This window comes from Armigeres subalbatus, chromosome 3 (assembly GCF_024139115.2).
Source record: "Armigeres subalbatus isolate Guangzhou_Male chromosome 3, GZ_Asu_2, whole genome shotgun sequence".
Taxonomy (NCBI): domain Eukaryota; kingdom Metazoa; phylum Arthropoda; class Insecta; order Diptera; family Culicidae; genus Armigeres; species Armigeres subalbatus.
The window spans coordinates 101675398-101699468 of record NC_085141.1 but is presented as its reverse complement, the minus strand read 5'-3'; the positions used below and the strand labels follow the sequence as shown (position 1 = coordinate 101699468).

General features: G+C 38.5%; 1 protein-coding gene across 1 annotated transcript in view; it reads left to right on the top strand.

Moving 5' to 3' along the window:
- LOC134221839 (uncharacterized) overlaps nucleotides 1-11397 on the top strand; it is a 72192-nt gene extending 60795 nt beyond the window's left edge. Inside the window, exons 8-10 of the mRNA XM_062701012.1 lie at nucleotides 51-1063; nucleotides 10318-10905; nucleotides 10991-11397. Coding sequence (XP_062556996.1) covers nucleotides 51-1063; nucleotides 10318-10905; nucleotides 10991-11242 — 1853 coding nt within the window. The 3' untranslated portion in view covers nucleotides 11243-11397. The remainder of the gene's footprint in view (nucleotides 1-50; nucleotides 1064-10317; nucleotides 10906-10990) is intronic.
- The last annotated feature ends 12674 nt before the right edge of the window (nucleotides 11398-24071 follow it).

The following is a 24071-nucleotide window of genomic DNA, read 5'->3' as shown; positions in this document are numbered from 1 at the left end:
AGTCATGTAAGAGTCTTCATAATTTAAACTTATAGTCACGTTATTTCTAGTTTTGCGCTATTTTAAGGATATTTTTTGCACTTGCATAATCACCCAAACACCAGAAGATGATTACCTAATAACATTCAGGCCGCCCTACTCAGCAATCTATCTGGATTTGACAACCGTTGATGAACAAACACTGCTGGATAGCATCGACAACGGTTGTCAATCTTTCATAGTTACAACCAGCGCATCGCAAACATTTCTTGACGAATTCCACTACTTTCATGATAGAGCACTCCAAAGATTTTCCAACAAGAAAGTGGTAATCCTTATCGATAACCAAACCATCCATTTAGAGATTAATGAGCTTGTTCAACACGATGCCATCCATGACATCCCGAACCTATTATTCGTGATTCCTGACGACCATGATCGTATAAAACTGAAGACTAATCGATTCATCACCCAAGACCGATACAGTGATCTGATTTTACTTGATGAATACATCCCATCGCTTGGTACGTTCTTGTACGAAAACGACCTGTTCCCACAAAAGTTACATAACATGGAAGGCCGCTATCTTCGCTTGGCAATATTCAACTACCATCCCTACACCATGTGGGAGGAACTGAACTCAACCGGCGGATCCAATGCCGACTATGAACAACAACCAGTACTGAACGTCGACGGAACCGAAAGCAGAATATTCCTGGAGTTCTGCGCCAAATACAACTGCACCTTGGACATTTCGCTTGACGAAGCCAACGAGTGGGGTGAGATATTCGACAATCGTACCGGCAACGGCATAATCGGAGCCGTCGTTGAACACCGAGCGGATATTGGCGTTGGTGCTCTCTACTCGTGGCACCACGAGTCAATCTATCTTACCTTGTCGAAACCAATCTCGAGGTCCGGAATCACGTGCATCACTCCCATGCCGAAGCTGCTCAATGGATGGCTGATTCCTATTCTGCCGTTTTCGCAAAACCTGTGGATCGCTGTTCTGAGTACGTTTCTTTTCATGAGCTTCTTCTCGCTGTTCGTCAATTATCTGGTGGACAATGTGTTGCACAAGGAGGTAAGTTCTAGTAGATTGTTGTCCGTAAAAAATGTCGGATTGTTTATGGGATGCGATGTGATATTCAAATACAGTTATCTAGGGGTTTGAATGGTTAAGAAATTTCGGAAGAATTCAAGACACAATAGAAACAAAAAACTATGCTTATTCCCGATCATTGATTTTTACAATGATTTGTGTGATTTGTGAGAATGCAGTATTAAAACACGCTTGGCCACTGCGATTCTGTCGCCGTTGGTATGGAAGCGTAAATGGAATTGGAATTGCCTGCAGTGACCCAACGATAGTATCGCGGCGACTTGTTGTCGCCGTAGTGGCGTTAGAATCGCTTAGATCTGGTGAAGCCTTTACAGTCAAAAAGGAATGAAATTTTAAGCTCTAAAAATTGACAATAATCACATACTGGAGATAAATATCATTCAAATTCTAACATCAATGATTTTCAAGACCTGGTGAACAAAAGCAGTGTGCAGAATTGTATTCAGATAATAACGGATGGAATTTTCATCTGAAATGTTTTAGGCGCTGAAAAGACGTTTTATTTACCGAATACGAATCACGAATATCTACGATCAAATATCCTCATTCAGTGACAAAAAAATCTCCAAAATTTATAAATCATTGAAAAGTGCTGTAGTATAAATTGGGCTGAAAAATTGGCTTGAAAAATTGGCAAAGAGCAGGTCTAAACCGGATTGCAGCACTCCTTCTAAATTTCAGTTCTCAATTTTGGAAATAGCTTAAGACGTCAACGTTCCTTGGGACAGTTGAAACGAGTGAAAGACTAAATTGAGCCAATAACAACATTTTACGGGAAAAGTCAAACGTTTCGATGATTTTTATTAAATTTACAAAATAAATACGTAAAAAATATGAATCATTTGAGAAAGTTGACCGGGAAAAACTGAAAGAATCGATTAAGTGAATAAATGACTGAACGGTTGATTCTGCTTGAAATAGGCATAAAATCTCGTTCGTGAGAAAATTTAAAGACTTAACTCTTCCATTTACTACCATCAGAAATTCTATTCCCTCTTATATTTCTCTAGTAATTTCTCCGGAGCTTCCTCCAAGAAATCCTTCCATAATTTTCATTTATTTAGTCTACATCTAAACAGATAACTCTGAATCAACAATTTGACGCCACAATACACGGTTCGAGGCCGCATCTCTCCATTCTCGGATATGCCCCACGCTCGCCAAGTCGTTATGCACCTGGTCTGCCCATCTCGCTCGCTGCGCTCCACGCCGTCTCGTGCCTGCCGGATCGGAAGCGAACACCATCTTTGCAGGGTTGCTGTCCTTCCATAAATCCAGGACAAAATTCCAGCAATTTCCTGAAGGATCTTCGAACGAATTCCCAAAGAAACTGTTGAAGGAATTTCCGACATTTCTAAATTTCTCCATGAATTTCTTTGGACATTCCTCCAAGAACTCTTTCGAAATTTCCTCAACGGATTTCTCCAAAAAATCATTCGAAATTACTTCGGCGATAAATTCAGAATATCCTTTGGAAATTCCTCAAGACTTTCTATTGAAAATTCAAAGAATTTCAAAGAAATTCTGGAAAATTCCTTTACGAATGTATCTATGATTATCTTCAGAATTTGTTTTGTAGATTCCTTTGAAAATTGGTTCGGAAATACCTCAGGAAAATCCTTCGGAAATTCCAGATTTAGTATTAGGAATACCTTCGGAAATTCATTTAGGAGAAATTATTCGGAACTTTTTTTAAGAATTTCTTCGGAAATTGATTTAAAACTTTCGTTGAATTTTTTTTAGGAAATCAGTAAAAAATCCTAAGGTAACTTCTCCTAGAATTCATTCCAAGAATAACTTAGAAAATAACATAGGGAATTCCTTTCGACATTCGTCCAAGGATTCCTCCAGTAAATTCTCTATAAAAGCTTTCTTTAATTTCTCCAAAAATCTCTTAGGAAGTTTTCCTACAGAAAATCTTGCAGAAATCATTTCAGTGAAAACAAGTGCTAAGGAATTCCTTGAAACAATTTCCAAAAGAAATCATAAATAATTTTTCGAAGGAATTCTACTAAATGAATTTCGGAATTATTTCCGTATATACTTCCGAAAAAAGTTCAGTAGGAAATCCGACCAACTTTTCGAATAATTTCTTAAACATTTTTTAAAGAAATTCTTTAAAGAGTTTTTGAAGAAATATCTAAAAAAATATCGGAAGGCATTTTAGTATATACGACCAGGTATATAGAGTGTATAAAAGTGATTCACTGTACTGTCTTTTGGTATTGGCAATCAGTTAATTTCAAATTTGAATACGCTCTTTGGGTGTGTATTTCTTTCGAATGGGTAGCAAGCTACCTTAGATGATACATTTCGCATGATCGTGTCAAAGCGAAGTGCGAATCAGTTTACTGAGTATTGTTGCGAAGAACGGACGAGCCTTGCTACCTCGTCTGAGTCACGACAGGCATTTCCGAAGAAATTTTCATGATGCAGATTTAAAGATTTTTCTAAGGTTTAATTCTAATTCTCATTGGAAGATTTTTTGAAAGAACTTCTTAGGGAATTCTGAAGAATTCTTTCTTTGAATTTCCGAAGGAATATCTTGATGCATTTACTAAAGAATTTCTAGATCTATCACCGAAGTAATTTTCGAAGGATTTTCCAAGATAATTCCTGGAGAAAATTCCGAAGAAATTAAAAGGAATGATCAGAGAAATTCAAGAATGTCGGAGATTCCTTCGGAATTTCCTTGAGGAATTCTTTCTAAAATTGTTGAAAAAAATTGCAGAGGAATTACGGGAACCAAGGGAATGGAATTTTCATTGGAACACGTGAAGGAAATTCTGATGGTATGGTATGTTATCCAAAAAATTTCCGAAGTAAGGCCTTTAGATCTATACGCGTAACCAAAGATCTATCAGCCTGTTTCAAATATGGTACATGCTCTGTGTGACTCATAAAATAGTTTGTGTTCATAGAACAAGCTCTTGGTCATCCAAAAAATTCCCAAAATAAGGCCTTTAGATCTACATGCATAGCCTAAGATCTATCGGCATGTTTCAAATATGGTACATGCTCCTTGTGGTTCACAGAATAATTTGTTTTTAGAGTTCTTACTCATCCAAGAAATTCCCGATGTAAGATCTTTAGACCTACACACGTAAACAAAGATCATTCTGCCTTCTTCAAATATGGTACATACTCTTTGTGGCTCACAGAATAGATTATAATCCCTTCCAGATTTTGTTACCTCTGGATACGGGATTCACCGTAAATTTGGACGACCTTGTCGTTCGTCCTTGGTCGCAACACACCGCTCTCTTGCATACCGCCAAAGATAGTCCTAAGCGCCCGTGAGTTCCATGTCCGTAGAGGACTACCGATTTTGTGAGCGTTTTGTACGTGACACATTTGGTGCGATGATGAATCTAGTCATATAGTCCGCGAAAAATCAAATTTACTAGATCTGTTGTAGATCGTACCCTGGCTGTTATGTATGGCTCTCCGCATGACACTTTCTAGCGTGATGTTGAACATCTGGCACTAAAAACCATCACCTTATAGTCCCGGCGGGATTTTAACGAGCTGGAGTGTTCGCCCGGTCCCTCCTTAGCCTTGCGGTAAGACGCGCGGCTACAAAGCAAGACCATGCTGAGGGTGGCTGGGTTCGATTCCCGGTGCCGGTCTAGGCAATTTTCGGATTGAAAATTGTCTCGACTTCCCAGGGCATAAAAGTATCATCGTGTTTGCCTCATGATATACGAATGCAAAAATGGTAACTTGGCTAAGAAACCTCGCAGTTGATAACTGTGGAAGTGCTTAATGAACACTAAGCTGCGAGGCGGCTCTGTCCCAGTGTGGGGATGTAATGCCAATAAGAAGAAGAAGAAGTGTTCGCCCGAAATCTTCACACAATTTTGCACATCATCCACCGTTGCTTTGATGAGTCTATTAAGCTTCCCAGTTCTCGTTTGTTCAGACCTGATATTCATGGCATTTTTAAAGGATTTGCCGTACAGTAAACTTTTAGTCCATTGTGGGCGTCAACGAAGCTGGCTTAATGACTTTCAACGAACTCATTCACTATTGGTGATAGAAGTAGAAGGATGATATCACTTCGTAAACGGCATTAAGTATGGTGATCGCCCGAAAGTTCTCATACTCTATCTTGTGGGCATATGACCCCTTTCTTTCATTACTCTGGCAGCTGTTCTGTTTTCCAAATTCTGAAACCCATCTTGATGAGCTCAGCACTATTGGAGATTGCATTGGTTCAATATAAAAGATAGGGATATATTAAATATGCCGATAGATCTTTGGTTACGCATATAGATGTAAAGGCCTTACTTCGGTACTTTTTTGGATGACCAAGAACTTATGCTTTGAACACAATCTGTTCTATGAGTCACACAAAGCATGTACCATATTTGAAACAGGCTGATAGATCTTTGGTTACGCGTATATATCTAAAGGCCTTACTTCGGAATTTTTTTGGACGACCAAGGCTTTGAACACAATCCATTCAATGAGTCACACAGAGCATGTACCATATTTGAAACAGGGTTATAGATCTTTGGCTACGCGTATATATCTAAAGGCCTTACTTCGAATTTTTATGGACGACCAAGAACTTAGGCTTTGAACACAATCTATTCTATGAGTCACACAGAGCATGTACCATATTTGAAACAGGCTGATAGATCTTTGGTTACGCGTATATATCTAAAGGCCTTGCTTCGGAATTTTTTTGGATGACCAAGAACTTATGCTTTGAACACAATCTATCGTATGATTCACACAGAGCATGTACCATATTTAAAACAGGCTGATAGATCTTTGGTTACGCGTATAGATCTAAAGGCCTTACTTCGGATTTTTTTTTTGATGACCAAGAACTTAGGCTTTAAACACAATCTATAAGTCTATGAGTCACACAGAGCATGTACCATATTTGAAACAGGCTGATAGATCTTTGGTTACGCGTATAGATCTAAAGGCCTTGCTTCCGGATTTTTTTGGATGACCAAGAGCTTAGGCTTTGAACACAATCTATTCTATGAGTCACACAGAGCATGTACCATATTTGAAACAGGGTTATAGATCTTTGGTTATGCGTGTAGATCTAAAGGCCTTGCTTCGGGATTTTTTTGGATGACCAACAACTTATGCTTTGAACACAATCTGTTCTATGAGTCACACAAAGCATGTACCATATTTGAAACAGGCTGATAGATCTTTGGTTACGCGTATATATCTAAAGGCCTTACTTCGGAATTTTTTTGGATGACCAAGAACTTAGGCTTTGAACACAATCTATTCTATGAGTCACACAGAGCATGTACCATATTTGAAACAGGCTTATAGATCTTTGGTAACGCGTATATATCTAAAGGCCTTACCTCGGTAATTTTTTGGATGACCAATAACTTAGGCGTTGAACACAATCCATTCAATGAGTCACATAGAGCAAGTACCATATTTGAAACAGGCTGATAGATCTTTGGTTACGCGTATAGATCTAAAGGCCTTACTTCAGAAATTTTTTGGACGACCAAGAACTTAGACTTTGAACAAGATCTATTCTATGAGTCACACAGAGCATGTACCATATTTGAAACAGGCTGATAGATCTTTGGTTACGCGTATAGATCTAAAGGCCTTACTTCGGTACTTTTTTGGATGACCAAGAATGTATGCTTTGAACACAATCTATTCTATGAGTCACACAGAGCATGTACCATATTTGAAACAGCCTGACAGATCTTTGGTTACGCATGTAGATCTAAAGGCCTTACTTCGGAAATTTTTTGGACGACCAAGAACTTATGTTTTGAACACAATGTATTCAATGAGTCATACAGAACATGAACCATATTTGAAACAGGCTGATAAATCTTTGGTTACGCGTATAGATCTAAAGGCCTTACTTCGGTACTTTTTTGGATGACCAAGAACTTATGCTTTGAACACAATCTATCGTATGATTCACACAGAGCATGAACCATATTTGAAACAGTTTGATAGATCTTTGGTTACGCGTGTAGATCTAAAGGCCTTGCTTCCGGATTTTTTTTGGATGACCAAGAACTTAGACTTTGAACAAGATCTATTCTATGAGTCACACAGAGCATGTACCATATTTGAAACAGGCTGATAGATCTTTGGTTACGCGTATAGATCTAAAGGCCTTACTTCGGTACTTTTTTGGATGACCAAGAACTTATGCTTTGAACACAATCTATCGTATGATTCACACAGAGCATGAACCATATTTGAAACAGGCTGATAGATCTTTGGATACGCGTACAGATCTAAAGGCCTTACTTCGGAATTTTTTTGGACGACCAAAAACTTATACTTTGAACACAATCTATTCAATGAGTCACACAAAGCATGTACCATATTTGAAACAGGCTGATAGATCTTTGGTTACGCGTATAGATCTAAAGGCCTTACTTCGGTACTTTTTTGGATGACCAAGCACTTATGCTTTGAACACAATCTATCGTATGATTCACATAGAGCATGAACCATATTTGAAACAGGCTGATAGATCTTTGTTTACGCGTACAGATCTAAAGGCCTTACTTCGGAATTTTTTTGGACCGCCAAGAACTTATACTTTGAACACAATCTATTCAATGAGTCACACAGAGCATGTACCATATTTTAAACAGGCTGATAGATCTTTGGTGACGCGTATAGATCTAAAGGCCTTACTTCGGTATTTTTTTGGACGACCAAGAACTTATGCTTTGAACACAATCTATCGTATGATTCACACAGAGCATGAACCATATTTGAAACAGGCTGATAGATCTTTGGTTACGCGTACAGATCTAAAGGCCTTTTCTTCGGAAATTTTTCGGACCGCCAAGAACTTATACTTTGAACACAATCTATTCTATGAGTCACACAGAGCATGTACCATATTTGAAACAGGCTGATATATTTTTGGTTACGCGTGTAGATCTAAAGGCCTTGCTTCCGGATTTTTTTGGATGACCAAGAACTTATGCTTTGAACGCAATCTATTCTATGAGTCACACAGAGCATGTACCATATTTGAAACAGACGGACAAATCTTTGGTTACGCGTGAAGATCTAAAGGCCTTACTTCGGGATTTTTTTTTTTTTTATGATCAACAAATTATGCTTTGAACACAATCTATTCTATGAGTCACACAGAGCATGTACCATATTTGAAACAGGCTGATAGATTTTTGGTTACACGTATGTATCTAAAGGCCTTACTTCGGAAATTTTTTGGATGACCAAGAACTTAGGCTTTGAACACAATCTATTTTATGAGTCACACAGAGCATGTACCATATTTGAAACAGGCTTATAGATCTTTGGTTACGCGTATATATCTAAAGGCCTTACTTCGGATTTTTTTTGGACGACCAAGGCTATGAACACAATCCATTCAATGACTCACACATAGCATGTAACATATTTGAAACAGGCTGATAGATCTTTGGTTACGCCTATATATCTAAAGGCCTTACTTCGGATTTTTTTGGACGACCAAGAACTTAGGCTTTGAACACAATCCATTCTATGAGTCACACAGAGCGTGTACCATATTTGAAACAGGCTGATAGATCTTTGGTTACGCTTATAGATCTCAAGGTCTTATATCAGGAATTTCTTGGATGAGTTTGAGCATAGATCAGAACACATTCCTGGTTTCATATCACAGAAACCATGTGCCATATCACGATCCATACTACCGTACTTTGACCTACAAACAAATAGATAGAAGCCCCGTGCCAGTACTTGAAAACCACCAAGAACTTACGTGATTTTCACGTAGAATGTGAATCTATGAAAGAAACAGGCAAACTACAGGTAATCAGTGTTGGTAAAAACTCAAAATCTCAAAACTCATGAATGATTCAAATCAAGCGTGAGTTGAAACGCACCCAACTCAACACCTAAAAACTCATGGATGAGTTGAATCATCCATTTGAATCATCGTAGGTTTTCTTTTGTTCTCCTTCGTTAAAAACAGTGAATTGACGTTTGTCGCATAAAATATTAGACTCTTTTTATGTATAAGCAATAAATTGCCCCCATATTAATTTCAAATGCGTTTTTAAACCAAAGTGATTTTTTGGCAAATGAGTGAAATGATGCGTTTTAGCATGAAAAATTCAAGCGTGATGCATTTTTTTGAAATCGCAGACGATTTCGTTCGCACGGGAGTGCTCGTTGATTGAGTTTTATGAGTGATTTTACCAACACTGCAGGTAATGTTTACCGAATTTGGTTGTGGAAACACTGTGCAGATTTATTTTGTACCGTAATGCGGGGCTTCTTTCGACACTTTTTTTTCGGATTCTTCTACTTTGAGTGATTGTAACAGCTGTAAGGGTTAACAGATTTCAGTATTTTTTTCATATGTTGTAGGTATATGGATATGATTTTGTACAAAAATTACCGCGATTGAATGAAAAATAAAAATATTTTCCATATATCGAGTAAAAATAAGTTGCATGACTTTTTGGGGGCTACTTTTTACACACTATATACAAATATTCATTCAATGAACTGCAATGAATTACTAATTCCTAATTTTGGATGCTTGTACAGATGATTGAGCAAAAGAAATACAAGTACAAAACAAAGGCTTGCCTTGATTTATGGATATCAAAAACAACGTTTACCAAGCAAAAGTTTTAGCAGCTAAAAAAGCTCGTTTTGATAATCAATGGTAATCTGATTTTATAGAGGGTCTATGGAAAATGGCAAAAAATAGTATTTTAGCAAAATGCCTAAAGTCATGATATGCTTATAAACAGAATTTATGCGTCAAAATGTTGAAAAACTCAAGTGTACAAAGTGGCATGTCAAAAGAAGCCCCGGTTTTTCAACAAAGTTTTATATTATCATGTTTTGCAAAGCTTTGCTAACGATTCTGAATAGTTCCTCCAAAGTAAAAAAAATCGTTGTTTTATTCATAATTTTTCTGATTATCAACATCTATTTAAATACGTTATGACCTGAAAATGGCAGGCTTCGGTAGGAACGGAAACAATTATTTTCAGCGAGTGATATTTTTTTTCTGCGCTTCAAAATTACAAACTGTTGCGCGGGTATATTAATTGCCGACAAGAAATGGTACCTGAACGTACAGTCTCGGCGTACGTTACCCGGGACAGTGATCCAGGGCCAGTGCTATATAAATATCAGCAGTTCCTCAAACGAAGTTATCCCAAAAACACGAATTTTCAAACCAGGTATTACCTACAAAACCTTATTTTCAGAACCGTCGTGTAGACTTATGCGAGAGCTTCATGATCATCGGCAGTATCTTCATCCTGCAAACCGTGCTACTGAGAATCAATCGAAGCAAACTGGTATCGCAAATGATCATCATTGGGTCCCTGCTGTTCGTGGGGCTAATGATTGGAAACGTGTACAGTGGAGGGCTTTCCAGTATTATGACAATCCCTCGCTACGAGCGCCCAATCGACACCGTTCAAGATCTGGCGGACAATAATTTTCCGTGGGCATCAACCCACGATGCTTGGATCTTCTCCATCCTAATGGCCACTCAACCGACCATCATTAAAATCCTTCATAACTTTCAAACCCACCCCAAAGAGGTGCTGCACCACCACACAAAAACACTCGATTTGGCCTACAGCGTGGAGCGATTGCCATATGGCCATTTCGCCATCGGAGAGTACATCGACGAGGAAGCTTCTCACAAATTTCACCTCATGATAGAGGACATATACTGGGAAAACTGTGTAGCCATGTCCACCAAAACGTGGCCCATGATGGAACAGTTGGACCAACTGATTCTGACCATATTTCAGAGCGGCATGCAGCGCTACTGGGAACTGCAGGTGAGTTACTGCTCATTGATACGCATGCGTTTCCCATCCCATCGCAGAACTCACACACTTTTTCTTTCGGCTTCCGTTTTGGTAGGTGGTGTCCAAATTCGAGAACAACAAAGTTCAGCTGGCCATCGCTACGTCACGCCATCAGCAAAATAGTGGACCAGTAAAATTGCAACCGTCTCATCTGCTGGGTGCGTTCATGCTGCTAGGCTTTGGATTGGCTGCAGGACTGGTGGTATGCTTAGGGGAGGTTTCACTGGAGAAGTTTTCGCGAAAAGCGCCTCGTCGAAAATGGTTCGGTTCGGCGAATAGCTCCGATCGTAACTCTAGCGGAGAATAATTTGATATTGGAACTGAGATAGCTTCATATGGTGAGGGAGAATATCCTAAGATGTTTCATGACATTTGTAATAGAACTGACAATTATAGGCTATGCGATATTCCAATAGAGGTAAAATAAACTAGAGAAAGAATGAGGTGATCCAGGCTTTTTAAAGCTCCTCAATTGTTTAATTATCCCTATTTTTTACATTCCAATGGATTTCAGCTTTGGCTATATTGAATGAATTTTCTCCAAAAAGATTTTAAGATAATTAGAAAACTGTTAATAGGGTGAAAGCAATTATTAGACATAATATTTCCATAAGCATATCCGAATGTTCCATAAATCTCATAGAATTCTGAAAACGAATCTCTCATTGAAAAAAAAATACAAATAGAATAATTAACAAAAAGTTTAATTTTCGCTGTAAAATGCTACAAAATAAAATAGCGTTTATTGTCCCTATCTGCAGAGGACAAATATTGCCCTTGCGTTTAAATGAGAAAATTAATTTGAGCTTTTAGTGGAATGTCTTCACTTGTCATAAGAAGAGTTCATACTGTCCCATTCAATTCCACCACTTGACTGTATCTTTGACAGATGCGTATTTCGACCTCAACAGTAATGCCATCTTCAGTGTCTCGTACTTGACTCGACTCGAATTTCAATGGCATAATACACGAAAATGTTGGGAACTCAATGATCCGTCACTCAGTACAAATTACTGCGTCTGAAACATCTCCATTTAATTTGCACATGCGCTTCACGGAAATCACTCCTAATGTGCTTCGACCAATGAATAATTTATTAGTGATCTATTTTCAAAGGGGGTTGTCCTCTACGCAATTTAACGCTTTTGTGCAAACCAATGACAATCGGTATAGTATAGCTGACTCTGTGACACAACTAGGTATTTAAAATCTACGGAGAACTGAAGTGGTAGAATCTTGAGCATTCTTCCAAATTATGAATTTTAAATTTGATTTCATAAGTTTCGCCAAATAAATCATCGCAGATATGATTTTTATTGTTTTTATTAATGTTTTTTTTATATTTAATTTTCATTACTTGTACATGTGAAGTACGAACAGTCTGAAATCTTAAAGTTGACAAACATTTACTAAAAAATACGAAAAACTCACAATCGTTGTTTTTTTATCAACTTGTCGAGCCTCCCCTTTTTTTTCAAAAAGAGTGAGTAATTTATGAAATATATCTATTTATTTATTTATTTCATTCTAAAAATTACCAGTGATTACGCAAGAGAATAACTGTGGAAAGCGTTTCCATATAACCAGCGCCGTATCGTACAGTTAGCCGGGTTGGCCCTCGCCAAGGGCGCCAGCCCTCAGCAGAACCCAGAAATTGACAATTGCTCTATAAGAGATAGATCAATTTTATTAGCTAAGGGGCCAAATAATAACATACCTCTAGAGCAGCGGTTCTAAACTTGGGGTACATGTACCCCTGGAGGTACCTTCGCTAGTTCCAGTGGGTACCTCGGACCAGTGGCGTAGCCAGAAAATTGGTCGGGGAGGGGGGGTCGGTTCTGAACATTTTTTTTTTTCGAAAAATAAATTTCTTCTAAAAATTTTATCTCTGGGGGGTATGTCCAAAACCACCCCCGTGGCTACGCCACTGCCTCGGACAAAAATGCGTAATGGCGGATGTAATACAGTTTCAATAAAAACTTATTGATAAAGTTTGGATAATTTTTATTCTTAAACATTATATTGTAAATTATATGTATGACTATTAGTAAATCAAAGACTTCTGAATCCTGAAAGCCCACCCCAAACAGCACCGTGTATGAAGGCATGGCACAGTGTATGGGACAAAAGATCAAAAGAACAAAACTTTGAATTAAAGTTTTTCATTGTGAACTACCTGTTCGGGAACACATACCGAATAATATGGTAAGAACATGCTTCTGAACTAAGATCTTGAATCTAAAGGTTCGGAAGACATGAAGGTCTTTTTTCCGAAAAGCTCAGTAGCTTCGTTGCAAGAAGCTCGGAAGCCTCCTTTCAGAAGGCTCGAAAGCTTCCTTTCAAGAGGCTCGAAAGCCTCCTTTCAAGAGGCTCGGAAGCCTTCTTTCAAGAAGCTCGGAAGCCTCCTTTCAAGAGGCTCGGAAGCCTCCCTTCAAAAGGCTCGGAAGCCTCCTTTCAAGAGGCTCGGAAGCCGAGAAACTCAAGCGCGATGCTCTCCCTACAGAATCGCAAGCAAGTTATCTCGTGCATGAAGCCTCGATGATTGAGGTTTGAGAATGATTCTACTAACACTGCCTGTCAAGAGGCTCGAAAGCCTCCTTTCAAGAGGCTCGAAAGCCTCCTTTCAAGAGGCTCGGAAGCCTCCTTTCAAGAGGCTCGGAAGTCTCCTTTCAAGAGGCTCGGAAGCCTTCTTTCAAGAGGCTCGGAAGCCTCCTTTCAAGAGGCTCGGAAGCCTCCTTTCAAGAGGCTCGGAAGCCTCCTTTCAAGAGGCTCGGAAGCCTCCTTTCAAGAGGCTCGGAAGCCTCCTTTCAAGGGGCTCGGAAGCCTTCTTTCAAGAGGCTCGGAAGCCTCCTTTCAAGAGGCTCGGAAGCCTCCTTTCAAGAGGCTCGGAAGCCTCCTTTCAAGAGGCTCGGAAGCCTCCTTTCAAGAAGCTCGGAAGATTTCTTTCAAAAGGAGCGTAAGCTTTCCTTCGAGAGACTCGGAATTCTTCTTCTTGGAAGCCTGCTTCAAATGGCTCAGAAGTGTCCTTTCAAAATGCTGAGAACCCTCCTTTCGTGACATTCGGAAGCCTCTTTTCAAGAAGCTCGGAAGCCTGCTGTCAAGAGGTTCGGAAGATTTCCTTCGAGAGACTCGAAATTCTTCTTCTAAGAAGCTTGTAAGCCTGCTTTTAAGGAACTAAGAAATGTGTTTTCAAAATGCTTATGCCCAGTTTTAAGAAGCTCGGAAGGTTTTTCCAGAGGCCTTTCAAGAGGCGCGGAAGTTTACTTTCAAGAGGCTCGAACCCTCCAAAAGTCTTCAACTTCCTATAGGAAGCTGGATTATAAACTAAATTTGAATTGAAAAGTATCATAGAATATCAAAATGACACACCAATTTTTGGAGAGCCATGATGAGTCATGTTTATTTTCATTCACAGCGAAAAAATATTGGAAGTACCTCAATGATTCTAAAAGTTTGAAGGTTGGGAGCCGCTGAAATAGGGGAATTGTTCCGATCTCCATCTCACTGAATATATATTCATCTCATCACGAAACAAAACACTACAACATCAATTTAGCCGCTTCTTTTTGTCAACATGCGTGCTCACTACTGAAAAAAAATCACAAAAATAAGAAACAAACCAAATTGCTTTCCATTCCATTGTTTTTAATGGGATGAATATCGGAGATGAATGAGATGAATCCCAGGAGCACTTCCCCTACTTACTCTAGAGCGGGATTTTTCCTACTCCGAATTGGTCTGATGAGAATCTGGCTGTTTGGCATAACGGCCGTTTGGCATAATAGTCGTTTGACACAAGGGACATTTGGCCTAATTGTTATTAGAGCTTTGTTTTTTTTGTTTTTATTATGAATAGTTTTTATTTTCCATGTAAGGGTTTGCATGAAAATATGCCCATTGTGCATATCTGCCTTTTATTGGGACATGGATTCTTATTCTATCATTAGGCCATCTGCATAGCTTATCCATTCTTCGAAAATAAAAATCAAAGCATTCCTTGCAAAATACATATCCTCTCTTACCTTCGCGGGGCAAATGCATCCTTCGAAAGAAAGGGTGATAACTGCCTTTTCCTTAAATCGAATAAATGCCCGAATCAAAAGAAGAAATTATATCCTCTTTGGATCCTATTTCCTGCCAGGCAAATACATCATTTGAAAGAAGGGAACATATTTTCCCTTGCCTTAAACTGAGCAAATGTCTGGCTGAATAAAAGGGATCATATCTGCCCTTTCTTTAAACTGAGCATAGGCCTGAATTGAAAGAACGAGTCATATCCTCTTTTGTCTGCTGCAAGACATGTGCATCCCTTAAAGAAAAGATCATATCTCCCCTTGTTTAAAACTGAGCTGCTTCCTGCCTTTTTTTATGCTACTGGGCAACTGCATCCTTTAAAAGAAGGGATCATATTTTCCGATTATTTTGAACCGAGCAAATGTCTGACTTGTAAAAAGGACTCATATCCTTTCTTTCCTGCTGTAACCGTTCAGCGTATATCTTCAAGGTTTTAATAATTAGGTGGCTTAAGCGCCACTCTTTGCGCCACTTATTTGCCCGACTTTAGAGACTATTTGACTCAGGGGAAATTGTTGAACGGATTGTGCGAAAATTGGCAAAACCTCTTTAAACGCAATCTAAATCACCTTTCCCTTCATCAGCTAAGGCTTCTTAGGGACCGCAACGAAACTAAACTAAATTTGATTCTAATTTTATTTCTAGCGTAATGTTCATTCGTTCTGGACGGAAACAAGAGCAAACATGGCCATGTAACAAAAAGGTCGTCACGTACCTGCGCAGGATTGTTCGATGACTTGATGCCGGCGGGAACGATGAGGCTTAGATGTCTTGACGATGGCGACGGTTTCCTCGATGATGGCAGTAACGTGATGGCGGTCACCGGCGGGTCCGTACTGCGATTTGACGCACAGCGATGGAGATGACCCGTGTGCGATATGGCCGATCTAAATGTGCGGAGTGAGTGGCGGCTGTTACGGAAGCTTTCGATTTCGATCGGAGAGAGTGTTGTGGCACTTGGCCTCGATTTCCCCGGGACGATAGGCTCCGCCAAATAGAGGCACACGTACCCAAGCGACCCGGCTTCGTGTACCTATCCGGAGTGGTGCGTCCTCTATCCTTTGGTTAGAATCGAGGTTCGTGGCGTACAATTGATGAAACGCTAAAGCCTAGATCATTTAGAAATGGGTCACTTCATTGTAGAGGTAGTGGTCGGATATGCAAGTTTTTCACAACGTTCCATAATTAGTAAACTATTCTTTTCGGACTATTTTTTTCACAGTTTGAAACTAACGTGGTTTTAAAATATTCACCATGCAGGAAGAGAAACGATAAATAATTCTGCACAGTCCTGCAAAATACATCTTTGTCAAAAGCCAGATTTTACCCTTCATTCAGTCCCATGATGGCCCATTTACGTTTTGGCTAGATTTAGCCAGCTGCCATTGTAGCAAGGAAGTGCTACAATGGTACTACAATAGTGGAGTCCAGTTCATCCCAAAAAATCTGAATCCATCAAATTGTCCTCAGTTCCATACAATAGAGTTATTTTGGGTGATTATTTACCAGAAACTGAAGATGAAGGGAGCAGTCACCACTGACATTGGCCGTATGAAGAATTGGTGGAATCAACTAGCCAAAATCATGACTGGAGAAGGTGTGCGCCGACTGACAAGCGGCATCAACAGGAAACTGCGGGAATTTCAAATTAAAAGTTAAAAATCAAACTAAAAGTTAAAAAATACACCCATTTGAAAGTGCCCCATTTCTAAATGATCTGGTATTTAAACACTAACGAACCTACACCACTTATTTTTTTTAGAACTCACTCACTAATTTTACCTTCGAATCAACTAAAACTACTCAAATCTTAAACTTTCAAGAACTGAACGTAAGTATTTTATTCGCGCACTTCTGCTCTCCAGCCGATTCGTAGACGAAATGAGCGAGTCTGAGTCGTACTTGCGCCAAGAAATTTTGAATCTTTCGAAATCATTTTACTATTCAACTATTCAAATCTGAGCTATCATTCAATTTGATCCTAAAGCATATTCAAATAAAATTGCGCCAACCGATTAGCATGGTGATCGGAGGCATGGCACCTGTTTACCGCCTATTTGCATTTTTGTTTTATCGGTTCTAATCGAATACTTTTATTTTTATTTCAACCGAAATAAACGTAAAACGTTACACTGCTACCGGGCAAATGCATTCTTTGAAAGAAGCGATCATATTTACCTTTGCCTTAAACCGAGCAAATGCCTGAATTGTAAGTATGAATTAAATAATCTTTTCTCTCTTGCCCGACAAATGCATCCCTTAAAGAAGGCATCATATCTTCCCTTGCCTTAGAACGTGAAAATGCCTGAAATGCTGAAATTAAAAAAGAAGTAATATCCTCTCTTGCATGCTGCCGAGCAAATGTATCCCTTGAAAGGAGACATCATATCTCCATTTGTCTTGAACCGAACAAATGCGTGAATTGAATTAATTAATTATATCGTTTTTTTTTCTACGAAAATAGAACCGTATACGGTTAGGACTAAAACAGGACAAAGTGTGCTTTCTAAAAGATGCTTAAGTATATTTACTACAGATTTTACTTCATTGAATTTTATTGCCTTTTTCAAGTAAAAAACTCAAAGGTGCAGCCCAATCGGGTTGTACGCAAAGGTGACGTTGAACTACGTGGCAGTACTGGTGGTTTTCGTGATTGTCTGCTGAGATTGAGTGAGTTGAAAGCAGGCCAAGTTCCAGTTGGAATGTAGTGCTATGGAAGAAGAAACTTGCGATGCATTTACGAGTTTGACTGATTCACCAAAACCGATTGCTAAACTGTTAGCAAGTGTTCAGTAGTAAATAATCATACATACATATTTTAACACACTGGAGTCAACTTTTACGCGGAAACCGTAAAAAACCGCATAAATTCCAAAATATGTCTAAATGAATCGCGGTAATCCCGAAATTCTAGTGAAAAAAAAATTGCATTAAAAGCGATTCGTGTAAAAATAAAACGCGTAGAAAACGAGTTCAGGGAATGAAGCGTTGACTCTTCCTTGATCGAAAGGTCCAAGAAAATTGAAAATCAATCGAGAAACGGCTGAGATATTAACGATCAAAGCCTATCATATTTTTGCGACGTTTTTCGATTTTTTGCAATCGTAAAGTGTACCCCAATATAGAAAAGACAGACGTAGTTCTACGTCAAAACTCAGATTAATAATCCACCTAGCGTTGATGGTGCCTTTCTCGCATTTAGTTAAGACACCAACCACTTACACTCTTTTTGCCTCTAAGAATAGAAATATTGGGAGTGTTTCAGATCGACCTTTTTGCCTTTCTCGTACAACTAAGTTGTACCGAAAGGCTATCATTTCACTCCGAAAATGAACTTTTTATAGAAGCCTCTGAGACCCATAGTATTATATACCAATCGACTCAGCTCGACGAGCTGAGCACATGTCTGTCTGTCCGTGTGTATGTATGTGTGTATGTGTGTGTATGTGTGTGTATGTGTGTGCACAAAAGCTATAAAAAACATTAGACAACTTTTCGTATAGTAATCCTAAACCGATTCTCTCGCGACAAGTTTTATTCGACAGGGGACAAAACCTTGTTGATCACTATTGAATTTTATAACGATCGGTCATTGCGTTTAAAAGTTATGAAGAAAATGGTACATCGGACGGTATAAAACCCATATAAGGTTGGTGTCTTAACTAAATGCGAGAAAGGCACCATCAACGCTAGGTGGATTATTAATCTGGGTTTTTTACTTGAAAAAGGCAACAAAACTCAATGAAGTAAAATCTGTAGTAAATATTCTTAAGCATCTTTTAGAAAGCACACTTTGTCCTGTTTTAGTCCTAACCGTATACGGTTCCATTTTCATAGAAAAAAAACCCAGATTAATCCACCTAGCGGTGATGGTGCCTTTCTCGTTTCTTTCGAGTGAGTAATTTCTACGCACTTTTGGTGACAAAAAAGTATTTTGACCATAACTTCTGAGCCTATAGTCCGATCCGGCCAATTTTCAACAGGAAACAATGGGACCGGATTCTGCATCGAATGCAACTTCTTGCGAGCAAATCGGCTGAGGGTACATATGTGACTAAAATGAGTGAGATTTTGAAAAATGTATTTTGGCCATAACTTCGAAACCCATAGTCCGATTGGGCCAATTTTCAATACGGGGCTGTCCACAAACCACGTAGACCGAAATTTCACTTTTTCGAACCCCCTGTCCCCCTAGTGGACTTTCGTAGACTTTTTCAAAACCCGTCCCTCCCCCCCTGATGTCTACGTAGACTTTACCAAATTTTACAAAACACCAAATGTGATTGGAAATATATGGAAATCAACCACGTTTTAAGCAATTCAGCTATTCAATTCCATTTCCATGTAAACATTACAACAAAATTCGAGTTTCAAACTTAACAAAATAACACTGAACAAAATCTAATAAAACAAAAATCAAATTGAAACGAAATCAAATTTAATCCTCTGTCCATAACTCCTGAAATCAAATCTCAAAGCCAATTAATTTAAATACTGTTGAATTCAATTCCTCCTAGAGGTGTGCACCATGGTGCACCATCGTCCACATTTTTGCATCGGCGCGCCACTGATAAAATCTGTCACGCATCTGACCTATAATTCTCAACGTCGGTTCATAATTGTGAAAATCGTGAATTTTCAGAATTTAGAAAAAAATTCGAGTTGAAATTTTGAGAATGTTAAGTCTACATTCCAATAAATTTTGCGTGGAAATTTCGTAGAATTTCCCAATTGATAACCTTGAAATACTCCAAGAACTCTCCGTGATAATTCCGATGCTTTTTTGAAAATTCCATGCAATATCCCGCTGAATAAGCATCTGTTGAATTACCAAGACTATTCTTCTAAATTCTAAAAGTTTCCCCGTTAAAAAACCCTAGTAAATTTCCTGAATTATTTCCCGAGGTAATTTTTAGTTTAAACGGACATTCCTAAAATCCTCCTTAGCCGTGCGGTAAGACGCGCGGCTACAAAGCAAGACCATGCTGAGGGTGGCTGGGTTCGATTCCCGGTGCCGGTCTAGGCAATTTTCGGATTGGAAATTGTCTCGACTTCCCTGGGCATAAAAGTATCATCGTGCTAGCCTCATGATATACGAATGCAAAAATGGTAACTTGGCTTAGAAACCTCGCAGTTAATAACTGTGGAAGTGCTTAATGGACACTAAGCTGCGAGGCGGCTCTATCCCAGTGTGGGGATGTAATGCCAATAAGAAGAGAAGAAGAAGAAGGACATTCCGAAATATTTCCCGTGGAAATTTAGAATGGTTTCCTACGATATTTCTTAATTTCTCTTGCAAAATTGGAGTAATTTCTTAAGGAAATTTAAATAAATCTTATGGGCATTCCAAAAAATATTTTCTGAATAATTTTCGGTGGAAATTATGGAGAATTTTTAGCTGAACTTTTTGTGAACTACTTGAACTACTAGAAGGGCTTTTTTTACAAAAATTGCAAATATTTTTTTAGTGGAAACTCGATCTGTTTTTGGTGAGAAATTCAAATAATTTCTCGTGGAAGTTTTCAACAATTTATTTAGAAATTCCCAAAATTTTCCATCGATAATTCCAAAGAATTTGCATTAGAACTGCCGAAGAAATTTACAAAGGAGAATTTCCCACGGGCATTTAAAATAATTTTTCTTATATTTGCAAAAAATTCCTCGCGAAAATTCCAAAGAATTTCCGAAATTAAGCAAAAAATTTCGGGGACTTCCCAGAAAATCTCCAGTGAATATTCTAAAGGGTTTCTCGCGGAAATTTTGTAGAATTCCCTTTACAAGTTTCAAAGAATATCTTTTGGGCATTCCAAAGACTTTTTCTTGGATATTCCAAAATGCTTCCTTTGTAAATTCCCAAAATGAATCCGTTGAAGTACGACATAATTTCCATAGTTTGCAAAGAAGTTCCTGCCGAAAATTAAACGAAATTCTAGTTGAATCTGCAGTAAAATCCTAGTGAAGATATTGAAAAAAAATCGAAAGTTTTTATAGAATATTTTGCACAATTTTCCTGCTCATCACAGAAGAATTTCCTGGTGAAATCCATGATAGTTTTAAGCCGCAGCTAAGACTTTTACTTTAGTGAAATTCATTAAATTTTCAAGGAGAAATACAAGAGATTATTTCGGTAAAGTCTTGAAAAAAAAACCGGAACATCCTAAAAAATTCAAACAAGTGACCTTCGCACGCAGCTACTGTATAAATCGCTTTTAAAAAACATAAAACCAAAAGTCTACGTAGACTTTCGGTATACCCCCGTCCCCCTTCGTAGACTATCGTAGACTTTTTCGAAACCCCTCCCCCCTCAAGAGTCTACGTGGTTTATGGACAGCCCCTACGAAATAATTGGACAATATATATTCTACGTCGAATGAAACTTGTTGCGAGTAAATCAGTTAAGAGTAAGCACCGACGAACCGACGTGTCACTCCATGGAAAATAATTCAAATTTGCTGCCCTCGACGCCATGATGAAAAATCATCGAACACTACCGCCACCCCCATAATGGCTCGCGAAGTTTTCATAGCTCAGCCACAAACCTACGTGTATTAACATTGCAGCGGAGTTGTGTCTTAGCTCATTTGACAGGAGCGATCGCCCACAAAAGCGAATGACCGTTAAAAATCGTGAGACAATCAGAGAGCGCCAGTGACACGTCGGTTCGTCGGTGGAGTAAGTGTCTAAAAAGTGAGTGAGAATTTTTCTTGTAAAAAAATATATTTTGGCCATAATTCCGAAGCCCATAGTCCGATTGGGCCAATTTTCAATACGAAACAATGAGACAAGATTCCGCGTCGAATGCAACTTGTTGCGAGAAAATCCGTTAAAGATAAGTGCCTGAAAAATGAATGAGATTATTTTGCGCACACACATACACACACACATACACACACACGCACACACAGACATCACCTCAATTCGTCTGAGTCGATCGGTATATAACACTATGGGTCTCCGGGACTCCTATCAAAAGTTCGTTTTTGGAGCGAACATATAGCCTTTACGTATACTTTGTATACGAGAAAGGCAAAAAGGAAAAAAATAAACTTTGTCCATATCTGTTTAATACCGATCTGTTTAATTTTCAATACGAAACAATGGAACAAGATTCTGCGTCGAATGCAACTTGTTGCAGGCAAATCGGCTAAAAGTTAGTGCCTATAAAATGAGTGAGAATTTTTCTTGTCAACAAATGTATTTTGGCCATTACTTCGAATCCCATAGTTCGATTCGACCAATTTTCCATACGAAACAATGGGACAGGATTTCGCGTCGAACGAAACTTGTTGCGAGCAAATCGGTTAAACATAATGCCTAAAAAATGAGTGAGAATTTTGTACGTGTTTCTCATGTGAAAAAGTGGATTTTGGCCATAACTTCGAAACCCATAGTCCGATCTGTCCAATTTTCAATACGAAACAATGGGACATGATTCTGCGTTGAATGAAACTTGTTGCGAGTGAATCAGCTAAGAGTAAGTGTCTAAAAAGTGAGTGAGAATTTTTGTTGTAAAAAAATATATTTTGGCCATAACTCCGAAGCCCATAGTCCGATTCGGCCAATTTTCAATACGAAACAATGGGACAAGATTCCGCGTCGAATGCAACTTGTTGCGAGCAAATCGGTTAATGATAAGTGCCTGAAAAATGAGTGAGATTATTTTGCGCACACACATACACACACACATACACACACACATACACACAGACATCACCTCAATTCGTCGAGCTGAGTCGATCGGTATATAACACTATGGGTCTCCGGGACTCCTATAAAAAGTTCGTTTTTGGAGCGAACATATAGCCTTTACGTATACTTTGTATACGAGAAAGGCAAAAACGATATAATTATAATTATTCAATTCAATTCACGCATTTGTTCGGTTTAAAACAAATGGAAACTTTGAAATCCTTCTGCAAATAACCAAATTTGATTACGAAATTTTAAGGAGGTCGGAGACAAACGAAATATTTCGCCAAGGGCGAAATTTCATGAAAAACTAAATTTTCAAAATAATGGTTCTCAGCCGCCTTGCATCGCAATTTGCGTTTGTTTTCTGTAATCGATCACATAATTCCTATAGTTTTATGAACATTGGTCATCGTTTTGAAAAAGGATAAGGCTCCGGACAAGGTAACCTCCCGTCCGGGAAAAATGGCCAATTCCTGATAGAGCAAGGAACACGGCTTCCGATGTGTCTAACTTAATGATTTTGCACAACAAGTTCATAGGAATGTGTTCAGACTCAGAACTTCTGAGGTTTCCTGAGGGAAATGGTCACAATTGATCAGCAGGGAACCAACTCATGTGCTAATAGGTTTTATCAATTTCTTAGTTGACTTCAATTTCCACAAAGTTTTAGATGCCCTTATATTTTTGGGTGGATTCTGTTCTTGAATTCAACTTGAAGGTCTAATAAATTCAAAACTCAAAAATAACCAAACTTCAATGTGCCAATTTCCAATTTGATATCAGTTCAATCAAAGTTAATTGCCTATGTTCCGAATATTAGATCACACGACTTGGACAACAATTTACAATGTTAATGTAATTTGATATGCTTTTTTTATTTTTTTTTTTCGATGTCCTTATATAGAAGATCTATTTGGGCAATGGCCATATTTCCGAACTCGATATCTATTGCTTAACTGCGGTTAAACCGTGAGCTGTAATTGCAATGCTACCAAACATGTACCAAAATGAAGTCATTAAGACGGAACGCGAACTTAGGAATGAAAACGCAGGAACGAAAACACTATCCAAATAAGTCTCCGAGCATTTCGCACAACGTATTTTATAAGTTCATATTACTTTTGTTTTACTTCTTGTCATTGCAATATTGAAAGAAAAATAATGTCGATTTTTTATATTTTTTAAACATTTCTCTTTGACTACGAATACGCATTCGAGTCTCATTCTGGAACATGCTCTACAGTTGGAATCGACATCACCACCAAACGAAAACCCACTCTGAACAGGTACAATCTGTTCAGTGCATAATAGCCAACCACCTATAAGTGAAAATCAGACAAGAACATGAATGAACAAAACTATGCCAGAAA